Here is a 23,601-nt window from a genome sequence, read left to right on the forward strand (position 1 = left end):
TGAGGAGCCTGCTATAAGTTCATGTTCCTCGGGCCCTCCCTTAAAAATACTTCAGGTTCTTGGCGACTACGTTGCGTTAGATAGTGTAAAACCGCCTACAACCCCCTTTCATTTCGTTAATTGTTGATGTACCAGGTAAAAGGTTAAAATGACTTTAACAATTTCAAATTTAATAATTTGATTTATTATGCCATTTGGAGCACATAACATAGGCTAGTATAACAGAACATTACTGGCAAAAACTAGGGAGGAGGGTTGATTGTGTGGGCCAACCCCTCTTCAAAAAGTGGGGGGGTTAAAACCCCCCAACCCCCCCCCCCCCCTCCCTGTTTCTCCGCCAATGGACTACGTATGCCTATATACCTTCAAGTTATACCACTATTAATTTCATTAAAAGTAATTGTAGGCCTAAATTCTAACTAGTATCTTTCAACATTTAGCGGACTAGAAGGAAATCAAACCAAAATTCTTTATCAGCCTTAGTGTTTCCGAAGGCCGGAAAGTGCGACGGAAGATCGAGGTCCAACCTTGATAGGGACAGTCGATCGAGGGACGTATACGGCGAGGGACAATGGGACATGCATAATGCATAAAAGGGGGCACTTCTGTCATGTGAGAAGGTCGAAAATGGAGGTTTTAATAATAATAAATAACATTTATATAGCACCTAATAAAAAAGTTTCCGAGCGCTTAACAAAGGAAAATAGAAACAAAGTAAACAAACAGTAAGAAGAAAAAATAAACGTTTTAAGCTGTTTTTTGAAAATTTCAAGTGTGAGGAATCACGCACACGGATCGGGAGTTCATTCCAAAGGACAGGTGCAGCCATGGGCGTCGATCATTGGCGGGGGGACATGGACATCCCCCCCCCAGTATTTTAGGTTGCAGGGATATAGTATCTAATATCCCCCCCCCCAATATTTGGTGGCATAATATTTTTGTGTGGCTAAAATAGAAAATAATGCGTGAGATTATTTATCCAAATCATATTTGGCGGTGGCTAAAACTTCATCCAGCACATGCTGCATAAGGTAAATGACTCTTCGTGGTCGTTTCTGTGACTTGTGACCGTATAGCATGTTGTCACTCATGATCATAATGTCTGTACATCTCTTGTGTATGAGTGTAAGTGTACATACAATCATATATATGATCCACATCGATATGGGTTCAATGGGTTTCCATTAGGCCTGTTTCCTACAACATTTCTTACCGCAGGCGCGTAGCCAGGGGGAGAAGGGGGAGGCCGTCCCCCCCCCCCTCGAGCATATTTTTGTAATTTTTTTATGATATCGAAGTTTTATAGTAGCCGTGATAAGAGGTTTTAATATTTGTACACTAATAAATTAACTGTGTCTGAATTTTCGAAAATTCCCTGACAAACATTCTTCATCATACTTCCCTCTACTCGTGCAATTTTGACCGGTCTGTTAGGGGTTGAAGGTTTTTCATTTTATATTGGTTGTCCAAAGATGATATTTTGTGCAACATTATGGGCATGTTTGAAGTGGATTTACTATTCAAATTCTGAACAAATAATGGGCTTGAAACCTTGAAAAGTGGGCTGACGGGTATTGTGGGCCGTTACGTCGTATTACCTACAAAAGCAATGATCCACATGAGATGCGATGAGGTCGAACGTAATGTGTTACTGGTGACAATCTTGAAAATGTTATGGATGGAAAAAAAAAACTATTGGGAAAAACTTGGTTCTCAGGCAAAAGTGTACATCTGGTTGGTCATTTTCAAGCCCGAGAAGTACCATTTCCGGTGATCTGGGGGGCTATCAAAACTATAAATTTTCTTGTACGCTGCGCTCCGCTTAGATAGTAATCAGAGCCGTAATATCACAAAGCCCGCGAACAATTTTGAGGATAAAAGTTGCTTCGCGTCTGCACCCAAGCAAATGTCCCCCCCCCCCCCCCCAATATTTGAAACAAATCGGCAGCAACAGAAAATGGAACGATCGCCATAGAGCAAACTGCAGGTGTCTGCTATATGGGAGGATGAGCGAAGCGTTACAGAGATGACCCGTCACATTAGAGTAAGAATATCGGTGATGTAACGTGGGGTGAGCTCGTTCTTCACTTTATATAAAAGGTTTTACAAAATTCCCTCTACATGGCCTCACAGGCTCCCCGCTCTGCTGACTCCCCACGCCCTGACCACATCGCCTCATCGTTCTTTGTTGTTAACCTACTTTCCTGTAGGCATCCGTAGGTACTGCTCCCAGAAGTTTGTTTAGGACGTAAAGAAAAACAAATTCCCATTGAGTTTAGACTAGCCTTGACACGGTGGGAATCGAAAATGTTTGTGGTCATTTAGCCGGGTGTATTGAAGCTACGTAGTGCAGCTTAGCAGAGTTACATGCACTTTGAACTACGCAAGAAGCAGACCGGAATCGTTTTTTGATCCGTCAATATCATTGGCATTAAATGGTTGTCAACAATAAGTACTTGGTTAGATTCAAATATGTAAGTATTAAATCTAATTTATTTACAGTAAATGTTAGTAGAGTCTAAACTGGAGGATGAACCTACGTACATTATATATTGTATTTCACAGTAGCCTACTTATGTTGGCGTAACAACTTGCGATCGTTCAAGTGGCAGGCTCAATTATACAGTTCTTGATTCGGCCTTTGAAGCATATACTATGTTACACAAATAAATGAAATAATCCTTGCTTAAGTTTGTTAATATATGTATCTTTTCTTAGCATCCAAGTGGCTAAAATTGTGAAATTTTAGGCCTTTTTCACACTTATTATCTGTGCACCAGAACTTCATAAAATAAGGTGACCATATTTTTTCCCAGAAATTCCGGAGACTTAATATTTCCCTTACTCAAAATCCATATATGGCCCATATATGGCAATTTGTATCTGGCCCATATCTGTGCCATATATGGAATTTATTATATCTGGCCATATCAAGAATTGGGCAGATATAACTTGATATAAGATAAAGGCCATATCTGCCTCAAATAAAACTTTATATGGGTCACTTTTTATCCGGACCAGATATGGTCCATATATGGCAAATCCATATCTGGCCCATATATGGCAAATCCATATATGGCTAATATATGGCAAATCCATATCTGGCCCATATATGGCAGATCCATATCTGAGAAATCCATATTTGGCTCATATATGGACAATCCATATCTGGCCCATTAATTAGAAATCTATATGTGGCCCATATATGGCAAATCCATATCTGACCCATTACTTAGAAATCCATATCTGGCTCATATATGCCACATCCATATATATTGCCCTTGGCAAATCCATTACTGTCCCATATTATGATAAATCCAGATTGAACTAGTTTAAAAAAATGGCTTCATCTGTGCCAGAACTTCATCTGGCGATGTAAAGAAATATAATTTGAAACCAAATAAGGGCAATATTTGGCGCAGATAAAGCAACTCTTTATTTACAGCTTAATTATCTGGCCATTAATTACATTTCCTGTTTGATCCATCAGCAGGTATTTTTCCTTTCCTTGTTTCACCTTACCCACAGTATGTCCAAGCCTTTACAAATAAAAAACTAATATTAAAAAAGGGTCTTCTGTTCAAACGATCATTGAGGCAATACGACCGTCAGAACAAAAATACATGGTTAAGAGAATAAAATATCCTGGCATGATAAAATGCTCCACGAATAAATTGGCACTTGAAAGCCTGCTTCATGACAAAATGCCCATCACTCTGCCGTCTCTAGGCTGTCTTCAGTCTCTGCAAGGTCTGCGAGTCCTTTTCATCGACACAATTTTCAAAACAATGACGAAGACATAAAGTTGGGATACTTTATTCCCAGCACATTCCAAACCCAATTGCGTACATAACTTTTTTGTGACACATAGTTTTATTTATGACTCACAATGCTTCCAGCTAGAAAGAGATTTCAAAATCATTTCAAATTGTGTCTGAAAAAACCCATCTCCAGACAATTTGACCAAAAAAAGCAGGGCTTAATTGGAGGTAAAGATCAACTTATCTTGGACTTAAGAATCTGCAGTTTTGGCCTCAAACATATCACTCAAAAAGCTCCTTGCTGTTACCTAATCCGACTGCTATGGTCATAAAATGACCGCTGTTCAAAAATAATACTTGAAGGTTGAGTTCTTTATTCTTCTGTGGTCCTGTAGAGGTTGATACTAAATTGCATTGTGCTATTCCTTTATTTATTATATTTGGTTTAGAAAATAAGTTCCAGGAGGGCGATATATGTTCCATTCAGTATCGAAGTTCAGTCCCAAAATATGTTGTTTCCATCCGTTCCAAAAAAAATTCTTCCTTCTGACTGTTCAGTTCACTGTAGAATCCTTTGCCAATGTCCTAACTCAATAGGTTATTTTTTACGAATCTCCATCACCCTTCTTTAATGTACCAATCCTTTCTATTAAATTTCCTTCTGTTCTCTACCCCTACCATGTGAAAACTGTTTTTCCTATCCATCACTCCCAGAGTATCAATACACATATGTCCTTTGTTCCAAAGAAGGTTTTTACATAATGGAGGTCTGTTTTTACCTCCATGTTCACACTTAATTACCCTCTGAGACATCCTTTTTCCATCAATGACCCTGTGGTTACCTAGCAACCCAGATAGATCAAGTAGCCAATTTATACCCCCTTTGACTTAGTGTGCACTGTAAGTGCTTTACCATTGAAATATGTGCAGTACCACAAATTCAACAATATAGGGCAATGTAAATCTCTATGAAAATACACTAAATAAGAGCATACAGTCTTACATGTATATCCAGTTATATCTGGCTTTATCTGCATATCTGGATAGACTCTATGTCCAGTTATATCTGGCTTTATATCTTTATTAGGCCAGATAAAACTTGATTTGCCTATTTGGATTGACTCTATATCCAGTTATATCTGGCTTTATATGGCCATATCAAACTTAATAAGGATATCTGGCTTAAAATTATATCGAGATATATCTGACTTTATATGGCCATATCAAACTTTATATGCATATCTGGCTTACAATTATATCAATATATATCTGGCTTCATATGGCCATATCAAACTTGATATGCATATCTGGCTAACAAGTATTTTAAGATATACCTGGCTAAATATGGCCATATCAAACTTGATATGGATATCTGGATTACAATTATATCAAGATATATCTGGCTTTATATGGCCATATCAAACTTGATATGCATATCTGGCTTACAAGTATTTTAAGATATACCTGGCTAAATATGGCCATATCAAACTTGATATGGATATCTGGATTACAATTATATCAAGATATATCTGGCTTTATATGGCCATATCAAACTTGATATGCATATCTGGCTTACAAGTATTTTAAGATATACCTGGCTAAATATGGCCATATCAAACTTGATATGGATACCTGGCTTACAATTTTATCAAGATATATCTGGCTTTATATGGCCAAATAAAATGTTATCTGAATATCTGGATTGACTCTATATCCAGTTATATCTGGCTTTTTATGGTCATATCAAACTTTATATGCATATCTGGCTAACAATTATATCAATATATACCTGGCTTTATAAGGCCATATCAAACTTGATATGGATATCTGGCTTACAATTATATCAAGATATATCTGGCTTTATATGGCAATATCAAACTTTATATGTGTATCTGGATTGACTCTATATCCAGTTATATCTGGCTTTATATGAACATATCAAACTTTATATGCATATCTGGATTACAATTATATCAAGTTATATCTGGCTTTATAAGGCCATATCAAACTTGATATGGATATCTGGCTAACAATTATATCAAGATATATCTGGCTTTATTTGGCCAGATAAAACTTTATATGTGCATCTGGATTGACTCTATATCCAGTTATATCTGGCTTTATATGGCCATATCAAACTTGATAAGGATATCTGGAATACAATTATACCAAGATATATCTGGCTTTATATGGCCATATCAAACTTTATATGCGTATCTGGATTGACTCTATATCCAGTTATATCTGGCTTTATATGGCCATATCAAAATGTATATGGATATCTGGATTACAATTATATCAAGATATATCTGGCTTTATATGGCCATATCAATCTTTATCTATCCAGATATAGCCAGATATAAAACCAGATATGGAATTTGAGTAAGGGTTATGTCGATTCCCCAAGCAATGGCATCAAGTTATTACGAAGTGCTAAGTACAGAAGTAATACCCGTCTGTGTCGCGGGCAAGGCATCAAGGGGATACGTAGTATCTGCATGCACTATACATTTTAAAGTTACGAATGGAATTTTGAGACGTCACTGTTGTGGTGCTAGTGTATATGTTTCAAGAATGGTGGTAAAATGTCCACATTTCTGTAATACATTCCCTTGAAATGGGCATTTCTTATACAAATTTAGATTATTCCAGCTGGTCTGTTTTACAAATTTGGGGATGATCTTGACAGTGTGTGAAATCCTGGGACAAATTCTGGTGCCGGCCCCTTGGAATCTGGGACGTTTACTCACCTTTTCAGAAACTCCACCACAATATTGAATTAATTTTCTTGGTCTAGATTAATTTTCAATTTTCAAAAAGTAATGTACATATGGTCAAGGGATGGATGGCAATTTGACTCATTTTCAGTCCAATATATTGCGGTAAGCTTTTAATTCCCTTGATAATATATATCTAAAGAGGGTCAAGTAGAGGGCCAGAACTGCTAGTTTTGATAATTGGAAGAAGGACAAAGATCTAAATTTACCTTGTGAGTGGCCAATTAGTTTTAATTAATGCAAAATCTGTATCTGTTGGAAGGCAAATCTCTAATATTTGTTTTATTTTTTCGTGCTTGTATACCTTTAATGATTTTTTGTTTGTCTTCTACTTCATATGAAGATTTTTTTTCCTACAAACCTGGATCATCAATAAAATAAGATGTCAATCGATACCAACTGTTCAGCTAGAGATTACGAACGATTGGCCAAACAGAAACTTTGTCCGAAAGTGTGGGGTTATTATTCTGCTGGGGCTGGCGAAGGAACTACATTGCAGGAAAGCAAAAATGCTCTCAAAAGGTCAGCATGTGCAGTTACTTAAACTATTACTGTAAATCACTTAAGAGCTATAATTATTATAGTCGTTGTATTAATTGTGATCTTGATCCTTGCTGGAAATTTTGTGTAGGGAAGGGCATGTGTAATGTCTAGTCTATGATTATTTCTATGCAATCACTGTAGGCCCCTCCTCCCATGAATAGCAATGACTATGAACATACACGTGAAATTTGATACATTGTCATAACTGGTGGCGTGAATATTAATAATATTAATAATCACCAGTTATTTTTACGACGCTCAAAGGGTGTGAAGACTCGCGCAAAAAGAACTGTCTGGTAAGGCTACAATCTTTGAAGGAATAGACACAAAAAAGAAACTTTTATTAAAAGCAATTTACGAAGATTTTCAAAATGGACAAGACAAGGTGACAACAATTTTAGGTCGACTGGTAACTCTATAAACTTAAAGCCAAACTAAAGGATAAAGTTTACTTTTAAAGAGTGTGAAGACTTGCGCAAAAAGAAACGTCTAATGCCGGAAATCTGACCTAGTTTCGAATGAGGTGTAACAGAAGTGTTAAACACCACCATCGATCCCAGAAAATACACACACAGCTTGCTACCCTCTGTAATTAGACACTAGTGTACAGTCAGTACCTACAGCTGCGGTCAATACCCACATCACTGTATACAAACGATACAGCGATGAACATCTCAGGTCCAGCTAAAGATAACAAGGTATCACGTTGCATTACTGTCTGCATTTTGTAGGGACACGAACAAAACATGACTTGCAAGCAACAAAAAGTTATCTTTTTCAGATGTCCACACGCAGTTTGGGGCAAGTCTTCAATGCCTTAATTTAAGGGACCACAAATGTGGGAGAAGCCCACAAGAGCTTATGGATTACAACTCACACGCCAGGTGGCTTCCTAATATGTGGGTATGACAACCCATTAGCTGAAGACAAGTTTGAAAATCAGGAGATGTTATTCATTTTGTTCTGTCATAAATACAGTTCATTACAGCTCTTAAAGTTCTTTCCCCATACCTACCAAACTGGAAATTCAAATGAAATCCTCTTCTCAACAGAGAAAGTCTGATTGCCATATCTGGGCATCTAGAGTATTTGCCAAATTTATGACAACATTCCCACCCAAGCCAAAAACATGGTTGGGCTTGGGTGAATGGTGACCCTCCTTTCGGGACAACAGCTGTAGTTGCACCTTGCTATGCCACTGGTCATAATGTTGGTCCATTTAAGACCTTCAGGCATAATCTTTAAACCAGAAATTCAACTTTTACTTCAACTTGACATTTGTACATATTTTTTTCAGGAGAATATGCACGGGTGTCTAAGGCTACTAACATGTCAAAATGATCTGTGTATCAAATCTTCCACTGGACATTCTACACACACAGTTTTACTAAGAGATAACATGCTCTCTGTGACTTAACACTTATAGGTTAGGTTTCCGACCACAGATGATGAGGACGGAGTTTGAAAGGGATTTCTCAGTGAACGTTCTGGGACATCGGATCAGAGCTCCAATTGGAGTTGCCCCCACTGCATATCATGGTCTTGCACATCCTGATGGGGAGAAGGCAACAGCCAAAGGTACTTATGGAACCATTAAAGTGTCATCCAAATGTTCAGATATTTTTTCGTAAAAAACATTCAGTCGCAATCATCGACAAAATGATTTATTGTTCAGTTAATATATTTACTATTTGCTTGCAATGAAATATGACAAATACCAATATAACTGTGCATAAGTGAGGAATACTGAATTTATAAAAAGTCGTCAAGGTTAGCAATAATTTTGCAACAAAATGATGAATTACCCTCAAATCAGAACTATGTCATCATTTGAATAATTTTTACTGCAAAATGCAAAAAAAAACATGATCATTTCAATAAAAATCTCGTCAATTCAACATTTTGTGAAAAAAACGATTAATTACGCTCACATTAGAACGTCATCATTTTAACATATTGCAGCAAATGATAAATAAAATGTAGCAACATTCCAGAAGGATCTAAAAATTTTGATGGCAATTTAAGGTCTCTATAGAACTTTGCTGAGATCGGTAAGTACTATATTCTATCTCATCATACTTTGCATTCCAGAACCACGTGAGAAGCGCTGGCTGACTAAATACCATCATTGTGCTGATTGACTTTGAACCGTCAACATCATTGACTGGTTTAGTTAAGCCAAAGTAACGCTATTGTGTGTGTCTGCTCTCGTTTATAGCTCCATGGTCTGCTGAACGTGGACGATTTTGTTCACAGCAGATATTAGCTCTTTTGTCTCGGAGTTGCTGGCTATATGGCAGCTCTCTAATTTTCATTACGGTGATAGCCAATGTCTGATTCCTTCATGCAAAGCATATGATTCGATAGAATCTAAATCAAACTTCACTTTAAGCTTGTTTAATTAGAATATAGTGTTGGATTACTCTTTCTGGCTGACTAAATACCGTCATTGTGCTGATTGACTTCGAATTGTCAACATCATTGACTGGTTTAGTTAAGCCAGAGTACTACGCTATTGTGTGTGTCTGCTGAACGTGGACGATTTTGTTCACAGCAGATAACAGCTCTTTTGTCTCGGAGTTGCTGGCTATATGGCAGCTCTCTTATTTTCATTTCAAACTTCACTTTAAGCTCGTTTAATTAGAATATAGTGTTGGATTGCTCTTTCTGAGATCTACTTCCAAGTCTTTCTGCTAGTTAGGTCTTTCTTTAATATCTGGTTGCATTTTTGAGATTCCCCATTATCATATGAAAATTATATTCACTGATTGTATTTATAATTAGCATAAATAATTTGCATTTTGCATTGAACTTTTCTGTCCAGTTCTACAGCACTGGTCTGCTGTAGGATGAATGTGTGCACAAAATGATTTTGATATGTCGTAGATTTATAAAAAAAATAAAATAAAACAGGGATGGCAGGGGGTGGGGGGGGTGGGTTGGTGGAACTTCACTGACCCCCACCAGACCTTTCATATACAAGACAAAAAAATTGAAATCCTCTCTCTCACATGTATTCTTGTGCTAGTAAACTCACTAAGAATGAACAAGAAATATCTAAATATGTTGCAGGTTCCAGGGCTATTCCCCATGAATCCTCACCATATGGCTGGGGATCCACTCCAGCAAAAGTTTAAAGTAATTCCTCTCTCTGACCTGGATTTTGTTTTTCCTTTGTGAAAATCCAACTTGCAGAGTGTCTTCTTTTTTATATGAAAATGCAGTTTCTGGGATGTGACTCTACACCCTCCCCCCACCCCAAACCCCCTGTACTTCAAACCAATAACAAGTTGTTTTTATGAATCAAATAATTTCATTTTTGGTATTATATTTTTCCAGTCACTGCAGTCAGTTTCACAAAACAACTTTTATGCCCTCAAATAACTTGTTTACAATGCATTTCATATTTTTCAACAACAAGTGGGTGTTGAAAGTCACCAAGAAATGATCTGTAATTGTTGCCTAAGAAGTTATTGGAATTTATAATACAATTAGATTAACATTAAGCCGCCACTAATGAGAATTAACTATTCTAAGCTCAGTCTTAAAGGAGCTTTCCCATACTTTAAAGGCCAAATATTAACCAGAATAGCTACAGTATAAGAACACTACTATAGAAATGGCTAAAAATTCTGCTTAAAAGTCATCTTTTGAAGAAGAAATAAAGACAGATGAAAACAATATGTCTAAGTCTAGCCCGTCAAAGAGGAACAATGAAATATACAAAAGAGACAAAGGTTTAGGGAGTGAGGAGATAAAAACAAGAAGATATTTCAGTATTAAAGTTTGTGGATCGACTATCTATATTCTAGGTCTCAGAACAGTAAAGAGCCAAATGGTTGTAGTAATTCAATAGATTGTCTCAGCGAGAGTGATGTGTATCAAGTTATGTTCAAACATATCTTGAACAGATTAACACAATGAACATTGCTATGCAAGTGGTTAATCACCTTCTACAGTCATACCTTCATTAAGTTTTTCAAGCCTATGTCGTATATGAAGTGTACACAATTTATGAGAAAATTATTCTCTGCATTCATTTGCAAGGTGTGGAGAATTTTGGAGCCATCATGATTGTAAGCAACTGGGCCAGCAACAGTATCGAGGATATCGCGGCGTCAGCACGTGGAGCACATTTATGGATGCAGACATTCATCATGCAGAATCGTCAGATCACAATCAACATAATCAGACGAGCGGAAAAGTTGGACTTCAAGGCAATCGTTATTACGATAGACGTACCAATCTGTAATCCCTGGAAATTTGGATTCTGCCAGGACCTGTTGGATCTGGGATATGATATGAGGTAGGAAACATTCAGGTATGTTTATATATATACAGTGGCGGACTGGCCACACAGGCATTTGGGCAATGCGCGGTGGGCTGGTGGGCTGGGGAGCCTGGTAAAAATTACAGCCCATTTTCACAGTAGTTAATAGAATACAGATGGGCTGTGTAGAAATATATTTTTAACTCTGGGAATCAGCTCATGAAATCACCATGTTAGTTAGTCTGTTAGTTCGTAACAAAAGAACGTGCTATTAGCAACCCGTCCATGCTAATGGATTTTATTTAGGTTTTTTTTTTTCAATTTTTTTCAAGCATGTTGTCACAAAATGCTTGAAAAACTAAATAAAATCCAGTCTAAAACATATATTTGTGTCTATTTTTGTTTACGTTTATATCTTTCCTCACTTTAATCAAGTGTTGCTTCTGGAAAAAAAATTGGGGTCATTTTTAAGCATTTTTGTAACCTACATACTTGAGAAATAGACCCCTCCCCCAGGATGGCGATCACTATGTAAGTAGCATATCAATGAATAATGGCCCGGTCTTGGTAGAAAATGCCCGGCCGGTTTTAAGACCCAGTCCTCCCCTGTATATATATAATTACCTGCAATGTATACCTCTGTTTAAGATTGGATGGTAGCTGGGAAAGATGGATGGCATGAAGAGAGAGGGAGGGTGCACTGAGGAGGGGGGGGTGTAGATGTGTAGGTGAAAATAATAAAATAATATTGATAAGAATAATCCAAAGAAAAGTGGTATTAGAGAGCTTACCAGGCATTTGACTCCAAACACTTTCTTTCCACTGTTAGCCCTGGATAGAAGTGACTTGTATGCAACCCAGCTACTCACTCCTCCAACTTTTTCCCTCCTTTACAATCCAGCTCGTCCATCCACTAGCTTCATTTAGGTTTGTATACAAAATACGTTTGTAGTATTACAAGAGGAAATTGAGAAAATTGGTTTTTATAAAATGCTGCATATTTGTTTAATTTCATTGAATCCGAAATCTTTTCATGTCTTGATTCTTATTATGGCTGGATCAGAAATGAGCATGCTGCAAGGCACATCCTTCACCTAAATGGGTGCAAGGTCACTGGGGGGGGGAGGGGAGGGGACAGTATACAAAGTCATTATAGAAGTGAAATATAAAAATCTTCCTTCACAATGTAGGTTAGCAGACAGTTGTAGCATCATTATTATCAAAAACAAACCTGGCTGTGATTTATCATATAATCAGTGCCTAGAATAAGTAACCTGTATTCTTGTGTTTGTGATATTTTTGTATTGTGAGATGCACCTACCAGTATGTTGTAGCATATGTGAGGGTCAGAATTGTGTAATATACAATAACATTCCTGATAAAAAGAGTTTGGGATTTCTTTGTCATTGCCTAGAGATTGCAAAATCTAAGATGATGAGATAAACGTCTAGCTACCATCATCCGCGATTCAAACCTGTGTCTAGTTATGAGATCCGACTTGTGGAATTGCAAATGGTCTTTTTTTGGGTTGGATAACATGGGTGTTGATCTCTACAGTTGTGGTAAATACATCATCAAACAGGAACAACCTGTTGCAACAACTTATCAAGTACTCCTCAAATTAGTACGTCCAATAGAGAAAACGTTTAGTCCCAAGTTGGCTTTGGTCTATTACAGAGAATGTAACCCAGAACATCACCATTGATCCCAAGGGCTAGATTTGATGTGTGAAAGAGGGGGGGGGGCAAACCTGGGAGAGGTTGTCTAAGGGGAGGGAGCACATTTTTTGGATTTAATATAGCCCCTAGATGTAATATGGTGCAATATTTATAGGTTCTTTCCCAGTACTAGTTGTGTATTTGAAAATGTAATTATGCTATCTGCGTAAGAGTGTTGCCAGATTTATTAAGCGGCATAAAAGTTTACAAACAGATGTAAAAATGAAACGTCAAAATCCATCTTTTTTATAACTTGTGTAATGATGTTATCAATAAGTATAAAAGTGTCGCAGAGTTGTCTGTGGTATAACCAACAAAGTACTGACCGATTTTGGAATTAAAAAGCCAACTCGAGTTCTGGGAATAGGTGTATCCCCTCTGTGTCTGTGATGTCATAAGGGGTTTTCTGCAAAAGCGTTACTGAGGCTATAATATTCTTGTTTGGTTTGTGCTGGAAATAATGTGACCCATTTTATAATGGTTGCTTTAGCTTTCAATGATCTCTGTATTTATAATTTCATCAGAATGCATCTGTTTTGTAAAAACAATTTTTCTCCTCAGTGGATAAATTATTGAGATATACAGAGAATAAAAGAAACCGAAGACCTATTCAGCTGAACCATATACCTTCTGTTGCTGCTAGATAAACTATGCAATGTATCACAAACTTGGAAAAAATCATATCTTTATGAAACAAAATTCTATGAGGATGTGGTTTCCCCTTGAACATGCAGAAAATCAACTTTGGCCACAAAAAAATTACTGTGAAGTTTTTCCTTGTTTTCTTATATAGTAAACACCGTAGGAAGAAACAGTACACTGAAAAAGAATACCAGGTTTTTCAGTCAAGTTTAATCCCATGATAAATTATATTTCCCAGGGTCGCCAATATAGATGAAAACACAGATGAAGTTCGTGCTGCCAAAGCATCTGGAGACGTGATGCTTATGAACTATATGAAAAATCAGACTGCCAGTTGTCCAAAATGGAATGACATAGCTTGGGTTAAAACTATCACAACATTGCCAGTCATAGTTAAGGGAGTGTTAACAGGTAAATTATCATCTTTTGGTAAATAGTATGCCATTAATGAGTGGAACAAACTCTAAAAGACGAACTTTCTGTACTTATATGGACAGTTACCCTAAAAATTGATGGTTTGTACAATGTTATTATGTTGGCAGTTCTAAATTGCCACTATTGTTAAAGCAAAAAAAGAAACAAATCGCTTCTTATATGTTAGTGGGGCTGGGTGATAGGTTGGAGGAGGGGGAGTGGGAGTTAGGGGTTGGGGGGAGATGTTTGAAGATGGTGGGGGAGAGTTTGGAAAGATTGGGGGGAGACATAGTGTAAAGTCTCACTCAAACACTAGTTAACCACCAAATGGTAAGAAGTAACCATTTAATCACTAGCTGTAAATAGGAGTAAAACAATGAGTAAATAATGTAATTGTAATATAATAATTAATCAAATCTAAAATGTTCAAATATAAACCATAATTTATATGCTGTGAAAGTAATTTCCTATAATTTCACATAATTTTCTTACTTTAAGACCAACTGTGTCAAATGTGACAAAAGAAATTTAGTGAGGTGAAAAAAATGTTAGTTATATCCATAGGCGTACAGTAGGAGAAAATTTTTGAAAATTCGGGCAATATGCTGAGAAATTTTCGCGCACCTACTGAAAGAAAAATAATTTGCAATGTGTTTTTCAATGGTTAAACTTATATTTTTCTTATCATTATTATTGTAACGACTTTCCCAATAATTATAACCAATATGGAAGGGTCAAAACACGGAAAATGATTGTATGTTATTGGCATGCGATGTAATAACTGATGCATGCCTATATGATATGCACATGAATGGGTAGAAAGTGCGTGGAGCACCCGAAAAATTTTGGTTATATTTATCGGGCAAGTCGTTATAGCCCCCCCCCCCCAAATCAAATTGGGCTCCTACGCCTATGATTATATCGCACCATGATGTGATATGTGTCATTGTCTCTCGTTTCAGCTGAGACAGCGAGGGAAGCTGCAGCCATTGGAGTGGATGGCATTATAGTCTCGGCTCATGGAGGGAGGCAGCTAGATGAAGGTCCTGTCCCTGTAAGACTAAGTAACATTTTCAGAATATTTCTTTGTTTTCAATTTCTATTTATTCATAGCAAGGTGAATTTTGTTTCCAGAAAGCTATTTGTTCTGGTCCAGTATCTGGTAGGTCTCAGCTTCATAAGTATGTAAAGGCAGTGGGACTTTTGAACTGACACACCCAACAAGGTTTAATATGGTTTTATAATTAGGGCCACCAGCAAATAAAGAGCTGGCTAGCACAGAGAACATGGTTTGTATTCTGAGGTCAAGGTCAACTTGATGGTTCCAACTAATAAGGTTATTTGCTTCTTTTTTTTAAATTTGGTTTCCATTTTGCTCTCTGTATTAAGTTTATGGCTTTAATAATTGCTTGTATATTTAGCTTTATACTTATAATAAGATCATGAACAGCTACGGAGAATCTATTTATCCTTTTCAGTATTAATAATTAATCAAACAACTTTCATAACTTCCAGTTCTGTTATGAGTCTCTCTTTTAATGAAAGATACTTAAAGGCATTGAAGACTCGCCCAAAACCGCGTGCAGCCATCTGAAAAAGTAAACTTTCCGTTGCTTGCAAGTGACGTTTTGTTCGTGTCGCTACAAAATGCAGACAGACTGAGACAGTAATGAAACGTGATACCTTGTTATCTTTAGCTGGACCTGAGATGTCCATTGCTGTATCCAGTGTTCGACTTATGGCCAAAAAATTGCATAGCAACAAATTTCGACAATTGCTATACAATATTTTTGTTGCATAGCAGTTCCCCAATATTGAATAGCAGTTTTGAAATAACCACAAAACGGACCAAATGTTGGCGATCAATGTATTAACTAGAAAATGTTTGTTTATTATTATTATTTATACTAGTGTTGCTACGATAATCGTTTTCAATATCGGTATCGGCCGATATTTGCAATATCGGCAGCATATCGGTAAAATTTTGCCTAATTGCCGATAACAGCAAACCGATATTGAACTTTTCTTTTTAACAGCAGAGCTACCTGTATTTATTTATACTTGCAATGATTTGTTAATCTGCCCAAGACATCCATTTCTTTAGCGTCAGTTAAAATCAGATTCATTTTCGATTAATATCCATGGAAACCTGACTCTCCGTAACATCTAAAAACACGTCTACGGCGCGCGAATATAACCAATGACCTTCGTGAACCTTGGCCTACACACAGCATTAGTGCAGCATATATACACTGTACTAACCATTCATTTCCTCAAAGGCCTCCATGAAAACCTTGAACATGATGCATACAGTAACTGCACAGTTCAGCAGTGTTGGAAAACCTTGTTCAATTTCCCGCGAACACACTGTCGATTTCCCGCCGGTGTTCGCCTGCCTAGCACGCGTAACGTGCGAGCATAAAGGCGTGGTGTCCAGGGGCCCGTCTTAGGGCTATGGTGGGGTCATGGGGTAGAACCCCTCGTGGGGATCCTGGGGGCGAAAGCCCCCGAAAATTGTCATTTTTTGCGATGTCTGGCGATGAAAAAAATCGCAGTTGAGGATGCAAAATACTGACAACTTTTTTTATTTAAATTGTCACGAAACTGATGAAAATTTAAAATGACAAGTTAAAGTAGCTATATTATCGTATAAAATGAAAAGAGATTTAATCTGTCTTTCAATCTTTAAAAAGTGCAACTTACAAAACTTCCGATATTATGAAACAAACAACGTTCAGCAAAGCCCCGTTTCTAGACTGCCTAACAATGAATAGCGTGCACTATGCGTACATTTTTTACAACTGCAGTGTTTAACCCTATACCCAACTACTGTACCACGGTACATGTACTGTGAATTTGCCCAGGTACCTTCCCAACAACTGTGAGCTCATCCCCTGTGTAACACCTGTTTGTTAACATTTTTTGGCACGTTGCCAGGGAGTTTAGTTACGTGAGATCCGTAACCGCCGAGGTGGTTAGGCTATTTGCTTTGGTAGGATAATATTTTTTCAGGTTTTTTTTCGCTATACGGTCAAGTGAATAAGTTGTACATTGAGTATAAACTCAATAAATTATAACTTCTACATTGTGTTACTAAGTTAAGGTTTGAGTGTTTGCTCCCAAATCTGACTAGGAATTTGTATCGCACAAATCGGCACAATGTGCGATGCTGATTTGGAAACGTCTCGCAAGTTTGTCGTTTTGGATCGCATTTTGCGATGGGATACCGGAAAAATCGAACACTGGCTGTATCGTTTGTACACTGTGCTGTGGTTATTGACCGCAGCTGTAATTACTGACTGTACACTAGAGTCTAATTAACAATGGTAACAAGCTGTGTGTGTGTATTGTGGTGTATTGTGGTGTCTAACACTTCTGTTACACTTCATTCGAAACTAGGTCAGATTTCCGGCATAAGACCTTTCTTTTTGCGCGAGTCTTCACACCCTTTAAAAGTTAACTTTTTCCTTTAGTTTGGCTTTAAGTTATAGAGTTACCAGTCAACCTAAAATTTTTGTCACCTTGTCTTGTCCATTTTGAAAATCTTCGTAAATTGCATTTAATAAAAGTTTCTTTTTTGTGTCTATTCCTTCAAAGATTGACGCCTTACCAGAGGTAGTCGATGCCTTAAAGGGACAGGACATCGACGTGTACGTGGACGGAGGATTCCGGACCGGGTCAGATGTCATGAAAGCCCTCGCTATGGGAGCGAAAATGGTCTTCCTCGGTCGACCAGCGATATGGGCTCTCGCAGTGAAGGTATCAGGTCACATTTGTATATAAAACTAGGCTTTTATCACTGAAAAATATACCTGATTTACTTTGATAAATTAGGATCATTGATCAATGTACTGATTAGTTAATATTTCAAGTTAATTTGATAAATCAAACTAATCGAAAACCTAAAAGTTTAGTTTTCTGATGGTGGGCTCTTTGCTGTCCAGGTACTCTTGATTTCTGCAATATATAACAAAATCCAGTGCTTAATAATTACATATACTTGGATTCAATAAACCTGGGTTATGACCCCCCTCTCCCCCCCCAAAAAAAATTGGTTTATCAATTGATAATCAATAACTTAAACACTGATAAACTTTTAAAATTTTAGAGGAATAATTTCTCAACTTTGCACTTGTTAAATTACCAAATTGCACTCTTTGTTTTCTTCTTTTATCTTTTTTCTTCTTTTGCTTGCAATGTTAACCTTCCTAAATATTGTTCTTCGATCATCGGGCTTGCCCCTTCAATATATCACTGACCCTCTTACTCCTTTGCGTCAGTCAACTACTGTTACGCTTCGCTCTTACTATCATGCGCATTTGCAATGAACTCCTGGTCCATGCATGTACCCGCACTCGTTATGGCGATTGTGCCTTTTCTGTCGCTGCGACTTTCTCTTTGGAACAAACTCCATTTCACGTTCGTGCCTCTCCCTCCCTCTGTATTTTCAAGAGACAACTTGAAACATTTCTGTTTGATTCCTAGTTTCATTTTTTCCTTGGTTTCCTTTGTCTTTTTTCTACTTTGTAAACCGCTTTGAAACGCTGTATGAAGTGCTATATAAATATAATTTATTGTTTTTATTGTTATTTCTTTTATGGTTGTACAGGGTGCTGACGGTGTTTGCAACTTGCTTGAAAACTTGGAGAATGACTTAGATTACACAATGGCCTTATGTGGTAAGGATGGAAAGCTTTTCGTATTTAAAATCTGTCAGAATTGGCATTGGACAAATTTACTATTAAATTACTGAAATATGAAATTTCTTTAGTGTTTCTAAAGCAAGGATGATCACTAAAATTGATCTTTTGTGCCAGATTGAAGTTATGCACCCAATCTGTGGGCCCTCCTGTGACAAAACTGGGAGTATTTCATCGAATGGGGGAAAAAAACATGAACAGGTGCAATTGCCCATCTGTTAATTATATTGAAATATCCCTATACAAAGGCCCTCAATTTACCAGATTATACTTATGGCATATTTTGCCTCGCTAAAGTTCTGTGGGCTATATTTTTAACAGGGATTTTTGAGAATATTCTCTCTGTCTGTACCTGGGTTTTAACAAGATATTTGTGTTAGATGTTTGTGAGTGTCCACTGTATAATTCAGTACGTATTAGGGCATAATTTATTTACACAGTAACATATCAGCAATACTGAATGAAACAGTTTGTTAAATGGTTACCCCTTGGGTGCAGTTGCTACGTAATCTAGCAAAGGGTGGTGTCAGTTACAATTGGGCAAACTAAATGCCCTTCTACATGTATATTAGTAAATATATCAATTAAGCATAAGAAGTCTGAAAGCCACGAATGGAGAAATATTTGAGGGATTTTTCTTGTGCTTAATTTGACAGATATATTATGGTCTACATTTTTTCGTATTTGGCTTGGAAGTGCTGACAGGGCCTGGTCACATTTGTTCATTTTCATAAATTACAGTAAAAAAGTTTTTTTCCAAAGACTCAATACTAACACACTTTATCCAGTATACATGATTAGTATGTTGTTTGTTGTTACTGTTGTGTTCTCGTAGTTAGAAAGATTGCCAATAATGTTTATCATCATCGGGAACAGCCTGTGTACCTGTCGCAACTTCTCTTCCATATATTCCAACTCGCACACTTCGTTCCTCCAACTAAATGTATTTAACTGTTCCTAAACCACGCTTGAAGACCTATGGTTACAGAAGCTTCGAATACTCTGGCTCTTATCTCTGGAACAAGTTACCAGATCACATTCGAACATGCTCTAAACTTTCTACATTCAAAAGTCTTCTTAAGACCCATCTTTTCACTTGTTCTTTTGTAAATTAATCTGCTTTCTTTGTAAAGCGCCTTGAGCAGTGGAATTTTGTCTACTAATTTGGCACTATATAAGTCTCATTTATTATTAATATTATTATTTTTATTATTAATGAGCTTGTTTTTTGTTTACAGGATGCAACAAAGTTAGCGATCTGGGTCGCAGTCATCTACGCTACAAATCTCAACTACCCTGTCGACTTTGAAGACTTAAACAATACCGAAGGATAAATTTAACTACAACTCCTGAACGGCTGATGCATTTTCTATATTTATTCCATTGTTGTAAATGTCAATATTTTATAATCTTCATAGTTCCTTATATATGATACACATCAGGAGATGTTCTGCCTTATAGCAATGTACCAATGAGCTTACTAATTTTTTTAATTTTGGAATCTACTTCTTTTTTTTGAAGTTATTTTCAATTAAACATTCAGTTTAGATTCTGTCGTTGTATATCACTGAGACGTTTCACTTTTGGTCTTTCTACTTTTTGACAAGAGGATATTTATATTATACAGAGTAGGCTGTTATTATTCTTCAGTATTGTTATTATTGTTATGATATTGTAATCTACTCAGGTACTTTTGAGTGGGGGGCTGAAGACTGATGGCCGGCCTGGGGGAGGGGTCTAAGGGGAGGGGGTGGCCCCCTCCCCTTTGGTTTTTTTTTGCATTTCCAGGTGGCCTCAGATGCAATTTGGTGCAGTATAAATGTTGAGCACACTTCAACACCCACTCCATTTTGTAAATAATTTTGCATTTTCACCTGGCCTTAGATGCAATTTGGTGCTCCAAATGAGATTTTTTTCTCATTTGGAAATGAAAAAGGGGTTTTCTGACTAGCGAAGCAGGGGGGGGGGGCGGAATGATACTTCCGCCCCCCCCCCCACATTTTTCACTGGGGGGGCTGGCGCCCCCCGGTTCCTACGCCCTTGAATCTACTATCCCATTATGTACACTGTCATGTAATAATAGTATTTAGTTTTTATACACCATAAATCATTTATCTGCAGTACTCATAAATAAGTGTAACGGTCGTGGCAAGACGAAAATAAGGATGGTTTTGTACAAAAGTTGGAGTCACCGCAATTTATTCTACTCGCAGTCGCACATAGACCCCATGGCTCCGTAAAACTATCGAAATACAAAAATAGAAAACTTACAGTACTAAATACAACATTTTATCATTTTATAGTTTGTTTTTTGGCACAAATAGAACTAAACAAATTTCACTATTGCATGAACATTTACCAGCAAACACACACGAAGAAAGCATTTAACTTATAATATATAAACACCAAAATACCTCTTTAGCCCTTTAACATCGAGAACATCAAGAAACAACTGGTCCCTATTACAAACAGCATTATATTACGTGGCATTACTTTCCAACCATTTTGCAAGTAATTCTCAGATGGCTGAATATAATCAGCAAAATTTTAATGTTCATAGTTCCTCATATATTATACACATCAGGACATGTTCTGCCTTATAGCAATGTACCAATGAGCTTACTAATTTTTTTTAATTTTATAATCTAATTTTTTCTTGAAGTTATTTTCAATTAAACGTTCAGTTTCGATTCTGTCGTTGTTTATCACTGAGCCGTTTCACATTTGGTCTTTCTACTTTTTGACAAGAGGATATGTATTTTATACAGAGTAGGCTGTTATTATTTGTCAGTATTGTTATTATTGTTATTATATTGTAATCTAATATCCCATCATGTACACATTCAGGTAATAATAGTACTTAGTTTTCATACACCATAAATCATTTATCTGCAGTACTCATAAATAAGTAATCAGCAAGATTTGCGGAAATCAGTTTGTGCATATTAAGAAAGGTTTGATACGAAAGTTCAAGTAAGAAGTGCAGCATATGGTTCTAAGTGTGTATATAAGTATGTAAATTCCAATAGGTAGGCCGAGTACTTTTGCCCTGTAGGCTGGAATTACACGAGGACACTAATTGCCTACATACGGACACTGTAGGCTAGTCTGTACTGTATGAATCACAGATTTATTCTCACATTACAGATGCAGTGGTGTGTGCTGGGATGTGTTTACAATTAACTTATGAATATGTATTTATATCGCAATGTAATAAACATTTAAGAATATCTATAAGAATAATATATGGAGGGATTAGTTCTATGTTTGACAGGTTATCGTGAAACAGGGTAATATTGTGATACGCCTTGAGCACCTTTTTTTGGTGGATATATATGCTCTTTATAAATCCTCAATATTATTATAATATTATGAATATCCTTGTAGAAGGATTAACTTCATTTTTGTGTAAATCAGAGTAGTATTAAAATAAGAATTTATGACAAATATTTTTTTATGTACAATCATGCTTGAAAACTTAACTTCAAGTAAATATGATAAGAAACGAAGAGGCTTAAACAAAGCACATGAATTTAATATATTGATGTTGTACTAGCCACGTATATTATTATGTATCATTTGTACATGCATCACTGTTGTGTGGGTCATCAGACATTGTACTACAGCAGGCATAGTACAATTTGTGTAACAGTGTAATCATATACAATGGTGTCAAATTATTCCCACGGCAGTGCGACTGTCTGTTGTGATATTAAGAAAACAAAAGAAAACACTTGTATATCTTAACAGAATTTGAACTACTGGATAGTAGGGAATGAAACATGCAAAGTATGGTATTAATATTGAATTGTTAACAGTGGAATGGTTGGATTTCTGGGTTAGATTATAATCCAAGATCTGGATAAAAGTGACCTGGATTATCGAGGTTTTACTGTAATTCATTACACACAAAAAGAAAGAATAACCGACATTTCCTAGCTTGCAAAATATATTAAAATTTGTATTTATTTATTTTTTATTATTTCTCTAAAATTTAAGGAAGTTATTATAACTTTAATATTGGCAATAATATGCATATTACCATTGGTGGTTATTAAAAATCCATTGTTACTGTATGTATTTTTGCCCCTTGTATTCAATTTTTCAAAGGTACATACTCTATTGGGTTAATTGATTATTGATCAGTATACTGCCCCCAATTCTAGCATACTAAAAACTATCCAGAACTTCTTTGCAAAAGTATCAATAATTGATTTTAACATCTTCAACCATAAACACCTTGTGGCTATATTTATCTAGGAGAGCTTGCATGTGCCTATATCAGCTATTTTATAAGCTGTATATTTGAACATGTAAAACTGCCAAATACATTAAAGGCCTAGCTGCATTATAAGCTGAGCATTTCTTGATTGAGTTTTAATTTTTATGGTTTTCTAGAATTTCTTGGATTGAAAATGTACTGGTTATAGTTCTTTGCAACACTGCATACATAAACATGATATGCTGGTAGGGATATTCTGTGGTTCTGAATATTGGAGTTTACCAACAGTGTTAGCTATAGTCGAAGCTTACTTGTGCTCCTGGTTGTTTGTCTGTTATGGAACTGATCGGGCTGTTATGCAGTGGAGTCTCCTTGGTAAATGACTTAACCGCGCAAAAGGAACTAAAAATGGTATAAATTTTTTAGGCAAATATTACAGTATATTTACATATTAAATCATCTTGCAATAATATATGTTGACAGTTAAGTAACCAGTGGAGTGGAGAACAAAGAGTTCTGAACAAACCCTATCTCCCTAGGGCCTCTCCTCTCTC

At 36.6% G+C, this 23,601-nt stretch overlaps 1 protein-coding gene across 1 annotated transcript; it reads left to right on the forward strand.

Moving 5' to 3' along the window:
- Positions 1-2,365: 2,365 nt before the first annotated feature.
- On the forward strand, positions 2,366-22,725 carry LOC139963065 (uncharacterized). Its single transcript, XM_071963549.1, has 9 exons — positions 2,366-2,474; positions 6,882-7,060; positions 8,508-8,659; positions 11,129-11,387; positions 13,950-14,122; positions 15,088-15,179; positions 17,723-17,884; positions 18,735-18,804; positions 20,064-22,725. Exons 2-9 carry the CDS (start codon positions 6,921-6,923, stop codon positions 20,132-20,134), a joined length of 1,119 nt encoding a protein of 372 aa, XP_071819650.1. The 5' UTR covers positions 2,366-2,474; positions 6,882-6,920; the 3' UTR covers positions 20,135-22,725.
- The last annotated feature ends 876 nt before the right edge of the window (positions 22,726-23,601 follow it).

Source organism: Apostichopus japonicus, chromosome 21, assembly GCF_037975245.1.
Source record: "Apostichopus japonicus isolate 1M-3 chromosome 21, ASM3797524v1, whole genome shotgun sequence".
Taxonomy (NCBI): domain Eukaryota; kingdom Metazoa; phylum Echinodermata; class Holothuroidea; order Aspidochirotida; family Stichopodidae; genus Apostichopus; species Apostichopus japonicus.

What these genes read in the sequence shown, in the direction of transcription:
- LOC139963065 (XM_071963549.1), top strand. Translation starts at nt 6,921, where the DNA reads ATGTCAATCGATACCAACTGTTCAGCTAGAGATTACGAACGATTGGCC. An exon ending in GATCTGGGATATGATATGAG is followed by an intron (nt 11,388 to 13,949) that starts GTAGGAAACATT and finishes TATATTTCCCAG; the next exon opens with GGTCGCCAATATAGATGAAA. An exon ending in TTACACAATGGCCTTATGTG is followed by an intron (nt 18,805 to 20,063) that starts GTAAGGATGGAA and finishes TTTTGTTTACAG; the next exon opens with GATGCAACAAAGTTAGCGAT.